The 22,422-nt window shown below is 39.4% G+C and overlaps 1 protein-coding gene across 1 annotated transcript in view; it reads right to left on the reverse strand.

The window, feature by feature from the left end:
* The window catches only part of LOC122640355 (DNA damage-binding protein 1-like), an 81,562-nt gene that overhangs the window by 53,651 nt on the left and 5,489 nt on the right, over positions 1-22,422 (reverse strand). The window contains exons 2-7 of the mRNA XM_043833518.1: positions 9,270-9,324; positions 6,593-6,661; positions 6,336-6,427; positions 2,220-2,271; positions 1,982-2,044; positions 1,748-1,797 (exon numbers count right to left, since the gene is read on the reverse strand). Of these exons, the coding sequence (XP_043689453.1) occupies positions 1,748-1,797; positions 1,982-2,044; positions 2,220-2,271; positions 6,336-6,427; positions 6,593-6,661; positions 9,270-9,324 (381 nt within the window). The remainder of the gene's footprint in view (positions 1-1,747; positions 1,798-1,981; positions 2,045-2,219; positions 2,272-6,335; positions 6,428-6,592; positions 6,662-9,269; positions 9,325-22,422) is intronic.

The raw sequence follows: 22,422 nt of genomic DNA on the forward strand, positions 1-22,422 counted from the left end.
ACTCATCACCAAGGGTGGGAAAAAAATAACGGCAAGGTGAGGGAGACCCTCTCGAGAGAAAGAAAGGAAGGCGAGAGGTGGGGGGCTGGCGGTGGAGGCGGAAGAAGGGGGGTGGCCCTGGGAGGGCTGGCAATAGTGGCGGAAGGGGTGGGAGGGCCTGGCGGGAGAAAAAGAAGGGCCGGCAGAGGGTGGCTGGTGGTGGCGGAGGGCTGGCGGAGGTGGAGGCGGCTGGCAGTGGTGGCTGGCCTTAGGGCAGAAACACGAAGGAAAAGAGAGAGAGAAAAAAGAAAAAAAGGAAAAAAAAATTAATTCCCATATCCCCGGAATATTTTTTGCTCTGATGCCATGTGGAATTTCGTGAATACTGGCTTGATCCAAGTGATCACAGCCCAGCCTTTATTTATAATATTGAAATCATATGACAAGAATACAACTAAGCAATGTGGGACTAAAACCCATATTACAACACAATTGAATACAATTGTCTCTTCGTACTTTATTTTCCTCTGTATAAATGATATGTTTTACATATTGCTTATTTATAGTGTTTTATGCTTTAAAAGTACATTTCTCATGTAGACTTCGCATTTTTATATGTTTCTTGACTGTTTTCACAATGTGTATCTTTAGTGTAGCTTGTCTCTCCAACACAAAATGATAGGTCACTTAAAATTACCCTTCTGATACGATACCCGATACTGATACTTAAGTCCTTGAACTCACCAGGATGTAATCAAATTAGGCATATCATTTGGACAAGCCTAACATTGACTTACACAAGACCAAACCCAGAGACAAGCCAAGGTACATGACAATATAAGAACAGAGTCACTGTTCCATCTCAACCTGACACTAACTACACAGAGTAATGAGATCTCCTACCCTCTAGATCTAAGATAATCAACAAATCATATCCTTATCAATACCTATCCCCACCCCCCACCCCCCACCCCCAAAAAAAAAACTATCGTTAACAATTGCCCTAAAACACAGAAGTTGCCTCACTAGGAAATTTTATCTTCCAAATCTTCTCCATCGACTGAGACTTCTCCATCTCCTCTACATGTTGAATTAAAATTGCCATAAAGTAAACAGAAATATTTCATCCTTGGTAGCAAACCATGTCCTCCAATCAGGCCTAGAGGTGTCAACTGGAGTATTTAGATTAGACAAATTCAATCTATCTCAACTTCTCTCCTTTTTCACCTACTCTCATGCTTTCAAGTTAAATGCAAATCCCAACACCTATCCAAAAAAATCTCAAAAACCCTAAACTAGCTATTCAATCCTCTTATAAAACATAAAAAATCAAAACCACCTACCTAATCTTAATCAAGCCTTAACCCTCTTCTTAAACACCTTTTTGTAGTAGTGTAGTGTTATGGTTTTCAACACCCTACCTTTCCTATACCAATAGAACAGGCAAGCTTGGGATAATAATGGACTTCTCCTTCTGAATCAGAACAAAATAAGCAGAACTGTCATAAATGCTACAGCTCATCATAACAGACGTTATAAAACTTAAGCGGACAAACCATGAGCAGGAATTACCTGTACTTTTTAGATCTCTACAACAAACAAAGAAAAATCCAACATAATGCATTAAAACCATATAACATATAGAATGCCATGATGGCTAAGGAAGATTGAAAAAGCATGTCCTTTATGTTTTACTTCTCTTCCCTTCGAATCAATCAAAATTGTTACCTACTTAATAAGCAAAACAGAACAAAAGAGAAGCAAATACCTAACGTTAAATGCTTCCTTAAGCTGTCCTTTGTTATCAAATGGTATAACCTGAAGAAGCATAAATTGTTGGGGGTCATTCCAGAAACTCTATAACTACCAACTAGGAAAAAAAATCATAAAATCCTTGCAGTAGAGGAGAACAAAAACTAAGAAAAAATAAATTAATTCTGCTAGAATGTTACAATCAGTTTTCTCTTTTATCTTTTCACTCACTGAAAAATGGGCTACATACCTTGAATAAACCATCATAAAGATGGAGACCGATTAATCTGCAATCAGGATCAATAATACCAATCTACAAAAACGAGAGGAAATCTACTAATTAGAAATGACATCTCTACTTCCCCGAAAACACCTTAATACACCTTAAACAAAGTTCACAAGTCCAGGAGTAATAGCTTCCAACTGTACAGAAGTTACATATCAACAAAAATGGAATGAGAGACACCAAAATTGGATAAGTAATACACCTGTCCATTGTCCGTTGGGCGACCTATGCGATCTGAAACATCACCCATTGCCCTGGCAACAATAGAAAAGCATGAGTTTAGTGCATTTAAGAATGCGAAACAACTTTCTTCATAGAGAAATACAGAGAATTGTTTACCCATTATATAGAGAACTGAAAAGATAAACACAAAGGAATCATGGTCTCTGAGCCCTACATCTACCCGTAGAGATTCCAGGACACCTTTCAAGAGGATTAGGAGGACAAGTTCAGAGACCTTGCAGTCTATCAGCACGTTGGCAGCTCCAATTATCATTTTGGAAGAGTTAGAAAAAGAATTAAAGTTTTTGATACCGGAAAGTAAAGTATTTTGGCAATTATGATGCACATGGGACCATCTTGGCATGTTTAAACGAGTTTAGTTCCTCTTGTTATTGTAATACCCCGCACCTAGAACTCCCAATTTAATAATTGTTTTTTTTAGATTGGTAGAACGACTGGACTGTACTGGACTAGTGGAAGCCAGTGTCTCAGTTTGATACCTATGGAGACCAGGGTATGTTTTCCCATATAATTATGATTTTTATGATTTATTATGATGGTTTGGATATAGGTATGATTAATGGTCCAACATGGACATTTATTTTGATTTGTGGCCTGATCCTATTTTATAGACTATGGTTCTATTTTTATAGACTATGGTGTGATAGAATATATTTATTAATATGACCTAGATAGATATGATTTATTTTGGATTGAATTATGAATTATGACTATGGTTCAATGTTAGTTCATGTTGGTCCAATGAATTGGTTTAATTTAAATATTCTTGGTCTAGTTCATTAATAGGCCAAGAATCTAAGGACATTATAGGAAAGACATGAACTAAATACCCTGTAGTGGATTACTTTTAGTTGAGAGAGTTAGGGTAAAGATTATTGACATGGTTTTATGGGTATTCCTTTGAGAAGCCATTAATATTACAAGAATGCCACTGCATATAAATAATCTTTATGTTGAAGTCATTCTACAACAAAGGATTCTTCAACACTTTACCAAAATTAGGGCAAAAGAGAGTGGAGAGAAGAGATTAGCTTGAAGCTAGATGGATGTTTACACGAATCAATGTGAAGATTTAGCTAATGGCATGAATGGAGGATAATTTCAGCAAGGTTTTGAGTTTAGTTTTGCTGTCTTACAAAGTAAGAAAGCTTAAATTTATTTTGGTTTCATCATAGGAAGCCAAACCATGGATTGGAAGGTTAAGTAATGATGTTTAGATGTTAATCATGCTAGGTTTTCAATGGTTTGAGTGGAGGATTCGAGGCTTGTGTTCAGATTTTCACCATTCTTGAGGTGAACAAGATATATTTCTTCCCAATTTTTGATTTGGTTTTACAAGCATGTGATTTAAGAGTTGATTGAGGTCTCCATGATGTTTAGGATGATGTTTTAAGTATGATTACATGATTTATTTCTTGTACAATTGATTGGATTGAAAACCCCAAGATCGAACCCCGTCTAAAACTATATTCTCATTTTCGAGCAGATTGACCACTATGCATTCCAGATGCCATATCTCACTTGTTTCATATTGGAATTAAGTGATTCTTATTTTGGGTGAAAGAAGACTTCTGTAGCTACATTTTTTGTGAAATAGAGTTTTCCACAAATTTGTTTGGAAGTAGGTCAAAAACCCCTCGAAATATCAAGGTCGTGAACAAAGTCACCGTTAACCGGCGAGTCCGGCACGCAATCCGGTAAAAACTAGCGAGTCCGGATAGGTATCCAGTTAGCACTATTTGTGGACAGAAAACAATCGAATTGACATCCAACGAGCCCAGCACACAATCCAGTTGGCAACTGGCGAGTCTGAATAGCCCTGTTTTGACCTGTTTTGCCCATGTTAAGGGGCTAAACCTTATAGGACTTGAGGATTTTACTTCTTTAAGACCTTTAACCCACTTTTGGGTGATTGTTTGCAATAAGTAACAAGTGACTTGAAGTTTAAACAAATAGGAAGTTTTGAAAGGTGATTGAAAGGTGAGTTGGGATTGTCAACTGATGCATTATGATTAGTTATGAAATAGAAAATTAATCCCACATGATTGAATGATATGTTTGAATGCATGGATTACATATGTGATCAATGAATACAAATTATGAATGATGCATGCTACATGTGTATCCATGAAATGAAAGTAAGATATTTAGTATGTATTTATCATGTACAAGCTATGATATGAATGAAATGATGAGTAATGTTAGTTAAAGATCAATGGTGAATAATAAATAAGGCTTATAAGTAACTCATCAAGAATGAAGACCAAAACCAGCCTTCCAATATGCGATGGTGATTCGTTTCGGCATACTTGGTGGTTAACATGCGACAGTGATACTATTCCAGCATGATTGGTAAGGTCAATAAGAATGAACGATCAATGATCAATGTACAAAGGAAATGATAAGATGACACTGTTATATCCATGAATGAAAGAACAAATTTAGGTCCAAAGCCAACATGCATAACAACACCACTTAGGATACAGAGGTTCCAGCCACCTTATGTGCGATGGTAATACGTTCCGACACGTTTAGTGGTTAATCATGTGATGGTGATCTATTCCAACATGACTGGATACTGAAGTACCACCCGAGGTGTCTTAACCGATGTATTATATGATTAAAAGGGGGAGTTGAGGTTAAGACCACAATAAGAGAAGGCTTGATGTGAACGAATGATCAATAATGAAACATTATTCTTTATGACATAAATGATGCATATATGATTCATACCATGATAATGACGAACGATACATTAATATTACATGAATATTCTATGAATGAATGATATGATCTAATGAACGAACCATGATTTTTATCCTCATGATGTATGATTATGAAGACTATGTATATGTATTATTGCGTAACTGTTTATCTTGCTCACTAGGCTGTATAGCTCATCCCATTATTATTAAATATTTTAAGTAGATCAAGGAGCCAAGGACAAGGGCAAGGGCATTGTGATCGAGCAGTGTCGATTAGAGTGAAGAGGGGGGGACCTTACTATTCTCATAGTTTAGTAAAGGTTGTTACTTGAGGATGATTAGACAGGTGTTTTCATGTTATGTACTTATGTTTAAGAATGTTCATGGATGACTGTAAATATTCAGGTTTAGATGTCAATAGTGTTACTACCCCAAGGATGGATGTATGGGGATCGAAAATGTTAGAATATTTTGACAATTTAAGTTTTATGCCTCCTAACTCATATAATGTTTCCACTGAATTATGATAGTTTTACATGTTTTGGATTTAATGAATGACTACCTTTATTGGTAGATAAGCCATGAAATAATATGATAGTTGATCCATTTATCATGTATTATGCTATATGTTAAGTTTAACTTGCACGGACCCCAGCCAGATCCGATGTCATGGGCCCCACTAGGTCTAGGCTTTCCAGGGGCGTGACAGTTATAATCCCACACTATCTCCTCCCTAATAACGACTTGTCAAAGCTAAACCCAAACTGCTCACTTGGGTATCCAAGGATTTTTTTAAATGGAATGGTGGTGTGAATGAATGAGAAGATGGTGATCCAGAAAGAGCTACTCTTATTTCATCATCTTTGAACTGGAGTATCTACGGACAAGATCTCTAGATACTACAGAATAATGGAATTCAGTAAAGGTGGTTGGTTGGATGTGCGCTTAGGCAGGTGTCCCTTGAAGATTCTCTCATCTTAAAGGCGCTGTATACACCGTTCTTCTTGCAAGAACACCTAGTCCTCTTGAAAGCAAAGGTCAGACAACAAGACGGTAGATGATCTTGCAGCAGACATGAGGTTGTTAGTCAAAGGATATGTTGTTGGAAGTCTATTTCCTTATAAAGCATCTAACGGATTGATAGATCCTATTTTTCTTTTATCATCTTTGTTTAGCCTCTTGGTGAGCGATGTGCTGTTACTGCCCTACATTGGAGAATTGTTCATATCTTCTAAATTCTTGTCTCTTCTCTATAAATTCATTATTCACTAAAGTAAAATGTGTCATTCATATAAGAATATTACCTTCATACACCTGGTATCACAAATAAAAAAGAAATAGCATAATTTATTTTTTTTTAAATACTAAACCTTGTTATAAGCTCAGACGCCTCTGCGTCCCATTGAAGAACACAGAATTTGTATCTCTCTGTAGAAATAAAAAGAAAATCCTGCACTTCACCCTGTGGAGACAGGATAGAAAACACATAAAATATTAATAATAAAAAGAAAAATAGTAAGAAGAGTGAAGTCACCTAATAAAACATTCATCTAGAAAAAGGAGGATAAGGGGGGAAAAACAAAAGCACACAACTAATGGTAATCAATGTTAACATAATGGAACTTACATGTGGCCGGAAAAGCTCAAGCGTTGCAATTCTTCCATATAATGGCACGTCCAACATTGGCTGCAACGTGGAATAAATTAAGTGGTGTTTGGATGTTTCCATTTTTATGTTTGAAAATAGAAAAATACTTTCATCCACGAGAATAACATTCGTCTACGGTTGCTTCCCTTTTATTTATTTATTTTCATTTTTACCAATAAGCTAAAAAACCATTCTTTCTGGAAACAAGTTGTCCTTTTGCGGTTTTGCCCAGTGCTTTAATTAGCAAAAGTCCATCAAAACATAAATTGTAAAAAGGAGGGAGAGTAAGTGTGTATGTGTGTATGTTGGGGGGGAGGGGGGGGGGAGAGAGAGAGAGAGAGAGAGAGGCATCTGGACACTGTGACCCCAACCGGTGTCTCCCTAACAGCAGTGATGGCAAAACAGTGACTTTGGATACCTCTGTCTCTATGGCAGTGATCAAGAACGTGGAACAACTTCGTGAATTCCAGACAGTTTTCCTCCCTCTTCTTTCATTTTCTCTTCCTGTTCTTTAACCGTCTGATGGAAACCTCCTCTCCCCTCTCACCAGCAAGGATCAAAGCACATTGAGGGCCCACTCTGGTAAGTATTATACAGTCATTGAAAGCTGCACAGATGCCAAATCACTTTGCAGAGAGAGAGAGAGAGAGAGAGAGATTCTTTCTCTGAAACCAGCAGTGACGGTTGCTGGGGTGAAAAAGGACCAGAATCCAACCTGTAATATCTGTTAGTGGATGGGTATCTTAAGTGTTCTCATTGGAGATATCTTTCTCAGGGGTTTCATGGGGAATCACACTGAGTTTCTGGACTGGTCCAGGTCTACAGGGCCTATACCTTCTATGAGAGAAACTACTGTAGCTCCTGAAGAAGCAAAGCCAGTTGTATGACTCTCTCCTCCAGATGGCATCGTATGGAAGAGTTCATTACTGGAAGAAACAACTTTTGCTATCCTGTTGCATTCCCTTGGTTTGGGAAAATGATCTCCAAAATCTGCAAATGACTATGGGTCCAAAGAAGAAGATTCAATATCTTTCCAAATACTTGTAACGAAAGACAAAAATAATGAATTTAGCTCCAAAAGAGGACTTTGGGGAGGAGGTCTTTAGAAGAGGCATAGCCATTGGTGTTGTGTATAGGTATTGCTCCACTGAAAACACCTTGCCCTCTGTTAGACTGTTACAGTATCAGAAAGTGATTTACAGTGAGAATCGATAGAGGAGAGAGGGGGAAAAAACAAGGGAGAAGAAAGAAGAGTACATGAGGGCTAAACTGACATGTAAATGTCTCAATGTTTATTACCAAGTATTAATGTGTTAGGCAAAAATACCCTTAATTACAGGAATAATATTGCGACCAAAATTTTCAACTAATCACGAAACTGCTGAGAGCCCCCGCCCAGCCCTGAAAGCCCCCCACTGCCGCCATGGCTGACTGCCCTGGGGTGGTGCCGCCACCACCCAGGCCTCCCAATCCCCTTCCCTCTTCTTCCCTCCCTCACCCAAACCTTTCCCCTCTATTTGGCAACTCGGCCTTGCCCTCTGGCAAGGGCCTCGCCCTCCGATTTGTCTCCCCCTCCATTGTCGGCAATTCCAAGGTTGCTCTCTGCCCGTCAAGTTTACTTGACAATGAGGCTAGAAAATAGGAAACTCCTTGGTTGGCAACTTCATAGGTAGCCACCCTCCATTCAACATTGTCAAATTATCTCTCACTAAACAATTGAGGATTCGTGGGAACACGGATTCACACATGATGGAAAACGGTTTCCTCGTTTTCAAGTTCTCTGAAGAAGAGGAAATAAAATAAAAATCTACTATGTAGCTATGTCTAAATGAAAAAAAATAAAAATTACATTAATAATCCCAAATGACTAAATGTCACTACCAGCCCTTATTAGACCAAAAACCATGGCTAGGCCGGCTCTGTTTGGGTTGGGTTTGGGTTTCCAGAGTGGGTCATGCCGGTCCAACTAACATAATGCCACTGCATCACTTTTTATTTTAGTTCAAGCTTCAATTCAATAATTGATTTTCATTCTGGATATAAGCTCCTGTTGATCCGTTGTTCGATACAGATTAAATCCTAGTCTGGCAATCACTGTTTTTACATTTAGTCTTTCAAATTCACAAACCATATTAGCAGAGAAAATTTCCATACAATTCTGTTTTAAGGTTTGCTTTATCCCAAACCCATTATTTATTGCATTGACCTACTTATAATCAGTGTGGGATCAAAACCAACATGTTATTGGTGTTTGGAAGGGCTGGAAACTGCTACATCAGCTGCACATTGTAAAAACTCACAGATAACAGTGTACAGGATACATGCTAATTCGAGAACTGCTTTTGCTTGCTTACAGCCAAATGCTTTAGTTACCACTGCATATCTTCTGGATTTTGGAGCACTTACTCCCCTAATAAATCTTCGTGACTTAACAAGAAAGCTACAAACTGCATAACTAATGACAAATAGCAACAGAAATTTAAAATAAAAAAATTAAAAGTGAACTATAACCAAGCGAAATAACTTAGTGAAGTAGAATAACTTAATATGCAAGACAAATCTCTGTCCTAAGACTACTAGGAGTCATCCACCATAGCAAATAAAATAGTCAAAGGAAAGAAGGTAAAGGGAATAACGCATATAGCTACTCTAAGTATAATACCTGTAAGCCCTGTGGGGTAAGCAAATGAATCTCAATGCGCGTGCATTTCCTGATACCAAATAGCATTATCAGCTAACTGTGAGAGAGAAAGAGAGTGGAAGACAGTAGCCAAAAGATTTGCATTTTCTAAAGAAAAAGAGCATGGCCACAAATATAGGTTGATAAATTGTGAGAGGGAAACAAAAAATAAATAAATTGAAATTATAATACAGTAAAAAAAAAGTGTAGAATTAGCTAGGAAAGAAGAAAGTGGAGAGGTGTTTCTAATACAGTTCGGAATTTTGGTCATTATCGGTTTTGAGAAGCCTCAAAACGAAACAGGTGTTGACTCTACAAGCATACCATATTGCAACCGAAGTTTGGCATTTCGACCGAAATTTCGATCGTTTTGGTCATTTCAATCCATTTCGGCAAAATTTCAACTTATTTTCTGGAAAATTTAACTGAAATTTTGACTAATTTCAGCAAAATTTTGAGATTTCACCCCCTTTCGCATAACAACTCCAGAAATACTAGAAAACCTCAATTTTTTTTGGTTTTTGGGCAAAGCCCTTTATTTTGCTACTGAATCAAGACTTGGTGGTCAACTGTGGACTGTGGAGAATCTACTTCAATATTTGGGTGGATTTGAAGCATCATTTGGCCAAATTTCCTCAAATTTCAAATTTTCCACCTAGGGCTGTTGTGATGGACTTTGGGAGATTCTTCTAAGGTCCAAAACCAAACTACCATTTTTTGTGTGTATTTTTATAATTTAAAAGTTCAAATAAGTTTAGAGATGCTTAATTAGGGTTTTCTTGAAGCTTCGGGCCAAAATATAATCATTTAACTACCGAAATGGCCAACATAAATTGAAATCTCAACTATGGTTTCTAAATTGCTGTGGAAACCACAAAATACTGCTCAAACTATCATTGAAATTATACAAGAAGGCTGTGAACTACCCATGCTTTATCGAGAAGAATGGTGGGCAATCAAGCAAAAACACATACAAGACTACAATGGATGCAGTTAGCAAAAAATGCATTAGTAAGACCTTCAGGTAGCATCAATTGGTGACAAAACAATATAATTTCTATATTTCAGTGATTTTCATCAAAGACATCTTTTTTTTTTTTTTGGGGGGGGGGGGGTTACTAGCATGATGGAATCTGAATACTTAGAAAAAAGGGGGTAACCCAAGATCTACGTACTAACTTTTTTTTTTTTTTTTTTTTGGGGGCGGGTGGCTGGAGGTTGAGAACTTGTAATTTCAAGGAAGATGTGCCCTATATAGACAGGACTTTAAGTATTGGTGCATATCATACTATATCGGCCACAGTTGTCAAGGCGTCGCCTAGGTGTCCAGGGCCTCCAGGCGCCTTGGTTGCCTTGGAAACCTTGTTAGTGTCGCCTTGCATCTAGGCCCCCTTCAAGACCTTGGGTTCACTTAGATGCTGTGAAAATTATGGTATCGGTATCAGTATCGGCACAAACTAACGGATATGATATTTAAAAATTAAAAACAAGTATCGACCGATACAGTTCGATACAGATCGATAGTCTGAGACGGGTAAGATACACTCGATAGTCGATACAACTTCATTAAACCAACAAAACAGAAACTATGAGTGATATACGAAATCAAAAGCAACCAGAGGCCTGGAAACTTGTTTTTCTCTTTGATCTCAGTTGGTGGGGGGGGGAAATCATCTAGCATAAAAAAACAACCATATTCTTCACCATTTAAACAAGTTTTGGGGTTTACAGTGATCAAATCACGGATCAAAATAGATTTGGCCAAAAAGAGGTAAAGTTGCAGCTCTCGCTTTTTTTTTCTCAAACATTTTTTCTTCTTGTTTTTTTATGCATCACTAAATTAGGTAAAAACATCTCAAATCCTCGAACTAAACTAATAAATATATTTATATATTGCATAATAAGGTGTTTTATGCTTCAAAACTGTATTAGCATCGTATTTTGCAAAACTCACTTTTTTTTCTTGGTTTTTTTATGCGTCACTAAATTGGTAAAAGCGAATCAAATCCTCGAATCAAACTAATATATATATATATATACTGCATAATAAGGTGTTTTATGCTTCAAAGCTGTATTTAGCATGTATCCTAAGCACATCCATGCAATCCTTGACCATTTCTACATGTATATTGGACGTATTTTGCATCTCTCCGATATGATACCTGATACTGATATTTTAAATTATGAATATAGACCCTAAACAAAATGAAATGTCAAAAGATTCATAAGCTGACCACAATTAGTGGAAATAAGCTTTGTAGTTGTGGAGGAAGTGATTCAATTACCCGAGCTAGTTTTTTTGTGGCTTATCAGATACGAGAAGAAAAATTGAACCTCTCCATTGGCAACAACAGGACTACAGGAGCCTACATATTTATATTGTAGAAGAAGAAGCAGAGAACTCCACGAGTCGAATCGTCAAACTGAGAAGCATTGGGGGGGTGGTATGAAGTATAAACTTGAAATATCAAGGCTCTAGGTAGGACCTACCGACCAAGTAATGCAAGACAGGATACGATTGTATATAACCCTGGAGGTTACAGATGTAATTTATAATAGTATGAATGAATAGAGCTGATCATATGCTTCCAAAAAGGTCAAATCTGACAAAAAATTATAGAATTAGGTTTTAGACCATGCAACCATAGAGAACAGCTTAATGAAATAACTATTGTAAAGATGTAGCTTCTCCTAAAGAATACACTTGTACCACTATGTCAAGCACTGGCACATTTAAGATCCCCTCCTTATCCCATGAAGTTGCCCTACCTGGCCTCTTCCTTTCCCAGCCCTGAGCATAGTTGTCACGGTGTCATGGCGATCCAAGTCGGTGGAGGGGTGTCTGATCGATCTATCGACACGTCGCCCGCCATGGCGTTGCCATGGCGATCATGTCGACCATGGCAGAATTGTAATTAAATCCAAAGTTGAATGGCAAACTAGTAGATAAATCAAGATTTATAAGAGCAATGGCAGAATTGTAATTAATCTGAAGTTGTAAAGGAGTGGCAGAACTGTAATTTAATGGAGTTAAAGAGAAAACTGAATGGGTTAAACAGAATAGCAATAGAGAATATAAGGGGTTTTATATAAATAATATAAGTTGTCCTTACTTACAATTTTAAAGACTTAATGTCTTCTTCAACCTTGCAATAACATTATAGAAAGAGAGGCAGAGAGGCGGTGAACTGGAGTAGTTCCAGCAAAGGAAATTCCTTATGAAGACGATTCTCCCTGCAATTTCTGGAACAAAATCGCAGCACCAAGGTCTGCCGATCCCAACGAGAAATAGCCCCAAAATTCTACTGGCAACCAAATGGTGAGATCTGAAATCAGATCTGGCGGATGTCTTAGTTGCAGGTTACTAAACCAAGGCTAAAATAGGAGATTTAGGGAAGTAGGGAGTGGGTCTAAGGTTGGGGAAGAAACAAAAAATTAAAGAAGAAGAAATCGAAGAGGGAAAGAGAGGCAGGACGCCATGGCGTAGGTCGATATGCACAGATCTCTAGTGCCAAGACGCCATAGCGACGCCATGACAACTATGGCCCTGAGAGGCTCTCTCCACTACCTTCTATCCCTGCCTGATGTTTCAAGGGATCTTCTGGATCTCTCGAGGTCTTTAGAATTTTGGATGTTAGATCATTGTTAGCTTTGGCCCCCTCTTGATGTGTTGTCTTCCTGTAATTGTCGATTTGTAGTTTTTTGGGGTCATGCCCCTTCTCTTTTGCAGGCCCTTGTTCCCCTCCCTCGGTAAGACGGGGTCTTGTAAGTTTTTGGTTGTATTGTTGTCCCCCCCCCCCCCCACCACCCTTTCTCTTTCCTTTGACAATGAATTTTTTATTCATCCAAAAAAAGCACTGGGCCAGGCAAACGCATCCACAAGGACCACAACAATTAAGTGATCTACAAATTGGCACCACGAAGGGAGCAGGACAACTTGGACTCCCCGGTTCACCCATATTCATGAATAGTTTATGATTAACAATTAACTTTTGAGGCCAAGAAAGCAAATACAAGGTTCAAGAAAGGAAGGAAACAAGCTCCAAGGATTCTTTGAAAGCTTCAGTGATAAGTAATTAGTAGGAAATGTATTCTACCAATCAGGGTTTGAAGTATTGTATCGTAGCGGGCCATATCAGCCAATACGAATTGATATGCATAATACGAATCTTATAACTACAGAACACGACCAATAACTGTAGAACACTTACCGAGAGCTTCTGTAAGGCATTCGATCTACACAAAAACAAGTGTCCCCCAAAACTTTGAATTTTTTGCTCAAATCTTGATTTGTTAGGTTTTTTTTTTCAAAGTATCACTAATTAGTGTAAAAAGACCCGAATGATTGCATCAAACTAGGTTTTTTTTTTTTGTAATGATTTGTGCATTTAAACCCTAAATCTTCCTAAAAACCGAAAATGATATCTTTTTTGGTATTAGTACATGTAAAAAACCTCATCCTTTATACATAATCAATTGAATGCATTTGTCACGTCATACTTTGTTTGCCTTTTTATACATGATATATTTTACATATTGTATAGCGTTTTATGCTTCAAAACTGTATTTTGCATTTATCCAAATCATTTCCATGAGTTTCTTGACAATTTTCGTGCATATCTATAGTGTATCTTGCGTCTTTCAAATATAATATGATATGTCTCTTAAAATCACCATTCTGATACGATACCTGTTAGAGATATAGGCCAGAATACCGTAGGGGTATTCTGGTCCTTTCCACCTTTTAATTTTCTTCTTATGTTATTTATTCTATTTTCTTTGTTTATACTTATGTCATCTATATAGGGGCATAAGTGTCTATGTAATTCTCTTTTATTAGTATAAATAAAGGCTTAGGGAATCATATTGATTCACTTAAGCATTAATCAATTCTATTTCTCAACATGGTATCAAAGCAACGATTCTAATTTTTTCAAAAACCAACACACTCGATCTTGGGGAGGGCTCCTCTTTTGCTGCTGGTTTTTTGGGCAGTGTATTTCCCATCACCAAGGGTCATTCGGCTCACCTTTCGGCACCTGGTGTGGTCTCTCCGCTGGGTTTCTCTGCTGGACAGCTCTTCTCTGCACCATGGGTGACTCCACTGATATTTCCACGGCTACATCTGATCCGGTTAACCATGACAAATCTGATTTTCGTGATCTCCACCCTAACCCTATCAAGTTAGACGGCAGCAACTATCTGCTATGGTCTCGATCCGCATCTTTTGCTATTGCTGGCCGTGGCCTCACTGGTTATATTGATGGGACTATCCCCATGCCGACTGCCCCTGGTCTTGCCAAGACTCGATGGCTAGCCAACAATGGTCTTCTTATGTCATATTTTGTTGGTTCTATGAATTCAGATCTTGCACAGGGCTTTCTTGTACTTGATACAGCTTCTCAGATTTGGGCAGCATGTAAAGAGACATATGGGCAGCTTGGTAATGATGCTCAGGTTTATGAGCTTCGCAAGAAGGTCCTTCATACCATGGTATAAAATCTCGCGAAATATCGGCGATATATCGCCATATTTCGCGAATCTCGATATGTCCGAGATACGAAACACTTCTGAAACATAAAAATACAATATCTCGTCGATATATCGTGATATATCGACGATATATCGTGGATCTCACGATATATCGTGGATCTCACGATATATCGCGAGATCTCACGATATATCGCGAGATATTGTAAAAGTGACAAATAGTGTCACATTAAGAGCCTTATAATTCCATATTTCGCAGCTCTTGGTCGATATTTCGACCGAGAGCTGCTGAAATTCAAATTTTCTCCTTCTTCCTCCCTTCCAAGCCTCATCCAAGCATTGTTGAAGCTCCTTGTCACGGGAAGACGTCGGAGGGTCATCTAAGCTCATCATCCTAGCCTATTTTCATTATTTAAGGTAAATTCTATTTCTCTAAAACTATTTTTTTTTAAAAATTTTGTACAAATGTTGTTGGATGTTGATGATATTAATATATGTTAGACACCGGAGGCCGATCTACTGACCTCACGGTGTCGAAATTTTTTCCCATATGTATTTTTTATTTTTTTCTGGTTTTAAAAATTCATTTTCCTACAATTAAAATAGGAAATAATTAGGGGTAATATGACTTAGATGGTAATGAATTAAATATATGTTAGACACCAATGGCCGATCTACGGCTTCACGTTGTCGGATTTATTTTTCTGCTCTTAAATAATTCTTTTAATTTTCGAAAATTAAGAAAAATATATAAAAAATAAAAAAACAGAAATAAATAAGGAAAAATATGAGTTTTAAGTTTAAAAAATAATGAAAAAATATGAAAGTTATTTCTATATGTTTTGAGATGCATTACATGTATATTATGTTTACTAATTTTTGGTTTTGTTGTGTTAGGTCAATACTTATATTAACATTATATATAAAAAATTGGTTTTAATTATGTGAAAAATATAAGGGTTAGGGGAAAAATATTAAATAACTATACAAGTGTATTAGTAATCTAAAAGTGTCAATTGAAGTGCATCTACATTAAGTTTTTTAATTATTTGTGTTACTTACATTGCAGTAAACAAGTATCATTATGGCGGATCGTGATAGACAACGTGCGAAGGGCAAGCAAAAGGTGGGGGAAAGTAGTCAACAAAAGGGGCGGAGGGAACAAAGAGAACAGAGGGAACAAGAGAGACCAGCCAGCCAGCATAGGGGTGACATTGCATGGTTACATGGTACTCCCATTGATGGGGATAAGAGAAAATCTATATGTAACTATTGTACATGCAATTTATGGGAGGTGGGTCAGTGAGACTTAAACAACATCATGGAGGATCTAAAGATGTTGTAGGTTGTCATATGGTCCCTACTGAAGTAGCCAGGGAGATTTGTGATATTTTGAGGGGAAGAAAGAAGAGGAAGGCGACAAGCAAAGGATAAGAGAACAGCTTGAGGATACGGTGAGGAGTTCGATGGGAGGAGGAAGACGATACAATGATGATGATGATGATGATGATGATGACTCCTCTCGATGATGATGACATTGCGATCGATGACATACAAACAAGCAGAGGAGGCTAGGGATTTTAGGCGGACTGTTTCAAGGAGCAGAGTAAGTTTTCAAGATGATCAACAGAGACAAAGAGTAGGGAGTAGTAGAGGAGCGGCGATTCGGAGGTCCTAGAACTTTGAATCCTTTTAAAAGATCACAAAGTGTGAGGGCAACCCAACACCTCTACCAAGATCAGCACTCACCATCAACATCCGATCCTAAATTACATAAGAAGAAAGGAAGCGATCAACCCGTAATCAAAGGAGCATGGAAGGGGATGAAGGGATTGGTTAAAGAATCAATAGCTAAGTGGATGCTATACCATACCATCCCAAGAACATCTGCCAAGGCCCCCATTATGATACCATGATAGATACCATTAGAGACGGCCAGGATTTAAGGGCCCCACCCCATATGAGGTAATGAATGTTTATCTACCTCAACAAAAGAGTGAGATTGATGAGTACATTAGTGAGATGAGGAATATGTGGGAGACATATGGGGTGACTATAATGGCGAGATGGATGGACTGGGCCTAAAGAAAGTCCATCATCAATTTCATGATTTATTGTGATGGGAGGCAGTGTTCCTCAATCGTGGATGCATCCAAAGAGATAAAGGATGCAAAATATATTTACTGATTGTTAAAGGAAGTAGTGGAAAAAGATGTGGGTATTGAGAATGTTGTCAGATTGTAACGACAATGGAAGTAACTTAAGTGGCCGGTGAGAAGATGATGAACAATAGTAAGTACCGGCTCTTCTGGACTCCTTGTACAGCCCATTGCATTGACTTAATGCTAAAAGATATGGGAAAGTTAAAGTTGGTGAAGACTGTGGTTGAAAGTGCAAGACAAGTCACCAACTTTGTATACAACCACTCCTATGCACTCAATCTATTGAGGGAAAAATGTGGGGGTGACTTGGTTAGGCCTGGCATCACAAGATTTGCCACCAACTACATTGCTCTCAAAAGCATTGAGACAAAGAAGGCCGAGTTGAGAAGCATGTTTGCTTCGAGGAGTGGTTTGAATGGAAGGGTTCCAAGAGCGCAAATGGGAGGGAAGCACAAACAACGATGTCATCCGAGGACTTGGACCAAACTAAGCAAAGTGGTGAAAATTTTAGAGCGTGAGTTAAAGTTCTACACGTTGTTGACTCCGCTCTCGAAGGGCCCAACCATGCCAGCCTATATCCGCAATAGACTTGATGAAAGATAGTGCTATAGTGTGGCTCCTCGCGATAGCAAACACTTCTTAGATATCATAAATGCTCATTGAGAGAATCAACTTATGCATCCCACCGCATAAGGCGGTGAGTAAATTTGTTTTATGTTTACTAATTCATAGTATTATTATTTACTAATTACCTATGCATTTGACAATACCTCTATTCTATATGTCATATTTCAGCATACTACTTGAACCCTAAGTATCAATATAACAATAGGCTTGGATTGGAAACTCAACTTATTGATGCTGTGAAACAAGTAGTGAAGAAGTTGGAGCCAGATGGTGCACTACAAGCAATTTGCAACAATGAAGTGAGTTCATTTGGAAACTCAACTTATTCATGCTTTCAAATAAGTAGTGAAGAAGTACTTACTAATTTTCCACATTGGTGTAGATCAAGGTATTTAGGGATGCATTGGGAAGTTTTGGAACTGAGGCTGCGATACAAGGCAGAGCACGTGGTGATGCTGGTAATTCTTTTAAGTTTTAAATTACATATGTATTGAAATTTGAAAGTTGAAAGTTGAAACGACATTTGTACACATGTCTTTTTGTTGTAAACTTGTAATGCATTGAATGGTGGGTGTTGTATGGGGAATCGGCTGAAAACTTAAGAAGAATAGCAATTAAAGTCCTTGCCCAAACATGTTCTCGCATCCGGTTGTGAGAGGAACGGAGTACCTTTGCACTCATCCACTCCAAGAGCGCAACAGTTGGGGTCTCAACGTTTATCCGACATGGTGTATGGACTCAACTCGAGGCTGAAACCGCAACACATACGCATGGGACATGTGGGGAGAGGGGCACCATTGATCTAGCCGACATCTTTCAAGTTGACTCGGACGATGAGGACCCTATTGTGGATTGGGTGAGGATAGAGGTGAGCCGAGTGTTGGATGAGGAGGGAGGCAGGCCCGACCCCATGATAGCTTCCGAGATTGGTGCCGATGTGGACGAGTATATGGCGACGAGGTGGATACATGCGAGGAAGCCTCACCATACCATTCCGCCTCATGGTGGCAATGTTGCTTGATGATGAAGACTGGTCTAAGTCCTCGAATGATGATGATGATGATGGTGATGATGGTGATCTTGGTGGTGGTGATGGTGATCTTGGTGGTGGTGATGGTGATCTTGGTGGTGATGTTGGTGGTGGTGATCTTTGGTGAAGAATTTGACAGATGCGAGAGCGTTATGTGGTAGGCCAGGAGGCCCGGATACGGCACTGTAGAGAGCACTCCGATTACTGGAGAGACACGATTTGATCATGCCACACAAGATACGGACCACGGAGCACGTGCCCCCGCACCCCCCCTCGAGAGGCCCCTACATATATACAACAGAAGCGTAGGGGTCGACAAACACACGATTGCAACGATCACATGGACATTGATAACCTATCTAGCTCTGTTGGTGGTTTGAGTATGGGTGATAGGGAGGAGGACCGACTGGACATTGGCGTGCCCCATCTTTTGACGCACATGCCACTCCATTGGCATCGGATTATGGTGCATCACAACCTTACGGTGGATATGGATATGGATCATCATCATAGGGCGCTTTAGTGGGGTAGGGACTATGACTACACCCCATCCCCGGGGACATCTTGGATCATCTTTTGTAGATAACATCTTTGCATACCCCTAGCGGACCTAGCTACCAACCTCACTGACCATACATGCGCCAATGCCATCGCCTCTTGCCGGGCGCCAACATCATATCATAGTGGATCATCTTCTTCACGGATGGATCGATTGGTAACCCTAGTTTATATCCTAGGATAGGTTACCTACAGTGATGTTGATGATTCCATTTACTCAACACTTGTGGATGACTACACTCGTTTCTTCTCCGATTCTATACCGTGGTCCACATATGTCCTTCAAACAGAGCAATGGACGTCGACTCGCCGAGGCATGAGTGGGATTGATCCAGGGAGGCACGTAACTACTATTAGCGATTTAGCACTTGTAATTTGTAACTTAAGTTGTGATTTCATTAATCCAGTGTATTTAACTATTTATACATTAGGTCGGGCATCGTATGTCAATCAAGGTGCAAGCCCAAAACACCAATTTGAATTCACATTTTTACAATTTTATGGTTTAAATGTGTTTATTAAGCTTAAATAAGGTTGTCATGAAGTTTGTGCCAGATATGGCCAAATACCCCGAGATGGACCCCGAAATATTGCGAAAAATGCAATATCTCGGGCATATTTCGCGATATCTCGGATATTTCGGATATCTCGGTAGGCCCGAGATACCGATATATCGCGAGATATAGTACTATGCTTCATACTACTCAAGGAGACTTCACTGTGTCTAAATATTATGCCACTCTATGCAGCCTCTAGCAGCAATTGGATCATTTTTGGATTATCACCTGATCATTACCGCCAACACCGCCTATAAGAAGCATGTTGACAAGATTGGTTTATGACTTCTTGGCGGGTTGAATGTTGAATATGACCGATTCGTGTTGGTGTTGGGCCATTCTCCTTTTCCCACACTTGAAACAATCCTATGCCTGGTCTCTTCGTAGAAGAAAACCGCAGGTTCTTATGTTATATCCTCCTGTTCGGATGCAGATCGGCTCTCCAGACTCGCCCAGCACGCTGCCCCTATTGGTACTCTATCTTTTGGTAGCTCTTCTTCAGGTCCTATTACCTGTGACCACTGTCACAAGCCATATCATACCAAGGACAAGTGCTGGAAGCTTCATGGGAAACCGGCTGACTTTGAAGCCAAGCGGGCTGCCAAGAAAAAACCTAAAAACAAGGCCAATCAATCAATCTGTTGATATAGCCCCGCTACAGACATTGGTCTATCCAAGGATGATTTACGAGGCTTTCCGCGTATACTAAGGTCTTCTCTGCGCTTGCCTCTACTACTCATTGCCACCGCCAATTCCTCAACTCCTTGATTCATATTTTGCCCGATCGTATCCTTTTTGGTGGTCATTGTGCTTCTGTGGCTTCCCATCCCTGGATCATTGATTCCGGGGCTACAGATCACATGACTAGTACTTCTAGCTTATTTTATAGATATTCTCCTACTTCTGGGAAAGACAAGGTCAAGGTGGCTGATGGTTCCCTTTCTTTCATCTCTGGAAAAGGAATCATCAACTGTACATCCAACCTCCCTTTGTCTTCTGTGTTACATATACCTAATTTTACTACTAACCTCCTTTCCATTAGTAGTATTACTCGTGCTCTTAACTGCAAAGTAACCTTTTATCCTTCCCATTGTGTTTTTCAGGATCTGTCGTCTGGGAAGACGATTGGATTGGGTAGAGTTCACGGTGGGCTGTATCTGCTTGATGATGGTCATCTTCCTTCACCGCTACCTTCTCCGCTACATCAAAACTCCTTGGTCTCTTCTGAACTTTACCAATGGCACTCTAGATTAGGTCACCCTCCATTAGGAATTTTAGCACATTTATTTCCATCTTTGGTCACCAAATGTAACAAGGATAATTTTTTTTGTGAGGCTTGTGTTCTGGCCAAACAGACACATGCAACTTTTTCTTTATCTAATAAAAGGAGTTCTTCTTGTTTTCATTTGGTGCATTCGGATGTTTGGGGACCTAGTCGTAAGACCTCTATCTCTGGTCATCGTTGGTTTGTCTCATTTATTGACTGTCATTCTCGGAATACTTGGATTTATCTTCTTTAGTCTAAAAACCAGGTTTTCTCGTGTTTTGAACATTTTCATAAAATGGTCCAGACCCAATTCCAGGCCACTCTTAAGGTTTTACGAAGTGATAATGGAACTGAATATAAGGAATCCCAATTTCAAAAATACCTTGCTGATCATGGGATTATACATTAGACTAGTTGTGTTGATACCCCGGCCCAAAACGGTGTGGCCGAAAGAAAGAATCGCCACTTATTGGAAGTGGCAAGAGCATTAATGTTTGCTCGACATGTTCCATCCCAATATTGGGGTGATGCGGTTCTCACTGCCGCTTACCTTATTAATAGGTTACCTTCCCGGGTTCTGGATTCCCGTAGCCCATTTGAAGTTTTACTTGGTGATTCCTCCTTTGTGGTTCCTCCCAAAGTATTTGGCTGTGTCTGTTATGCTAGGGATACTCATTCCCCTGGAAAACTTGAACCTCGTGGGTTACGGTGTATTTTTTTGGGTTATTCTCCAACCCAGAAAGGATACAAGTGTTACCACCCTCCTACCCGCCGTACTATGGTCAATATGGATGTGGTTTTCCATGAAACACTTTCCTATTATTCCTCCCCACTTCTTCAGGGGGAGCGTTCTAGTGAAGATGTGGTTCATACTCTCGGGTTTCCCCTCCCTCCATCACCTATAGTCACCAACCAACACCCCCCCGGCTGCTGTCCAGCCTCCCGAGGCTACTATTCAGCCTCCCGAGGCTGTTGTCCCTTCACCTGAGGGGAATCCAATACAGGGGGAGATCATGGAAACAGGTGGTGGTAATGTTCCTATTCGGGGGAGCCGACTCAAGAGAGGACCATTCGTAACTTTCGAGAGGACCATTGACAATTCCACCATTCTCACTTATAACCGGAGATGTTCTAACAGAGGGCGAGAATCAGCCCTCTGCAAGATCGATACCCATCCGTTGCCGCCTCGGGATCCGATCCTCCTTCTCCTGGTGAGCCCTCCTCTTTTGATCTACCCATTGCACATCGCAAAGGTACCAGGACCTGCACTTTACATCCTATTTCCCGTTTTGTTTCTTATAATTCTCTTTCTCCCGCTTTTCGTACCTTTGTTTCCTCCCTTTCTTCTGTTTCCATTCCTAAAAATTGGCAGGAAGCATCTACAGATGGGAAGTGGAAGGCAGCAATGTTGGAAGAAATGAGAGCATTGAACAAAAAC

The sequence above is a fragment of the Telopea speciosissima genome, chromosome 9 (genome assembly GCF_018873765.1).
Source record: "Telopea speciosissima isolate NSW1024214 ecotype Mountain lineage chromosome 9, Tspe_v1, whole genome shotgun sequence".
NCBI classification, from domain to species: domain Eukaryota; kingdom Viridiplantae; phylum Streptophyta; class Magnoliopsida; order Proteales; family Proteaceae; genus Telopea; species Telopea speciosissima.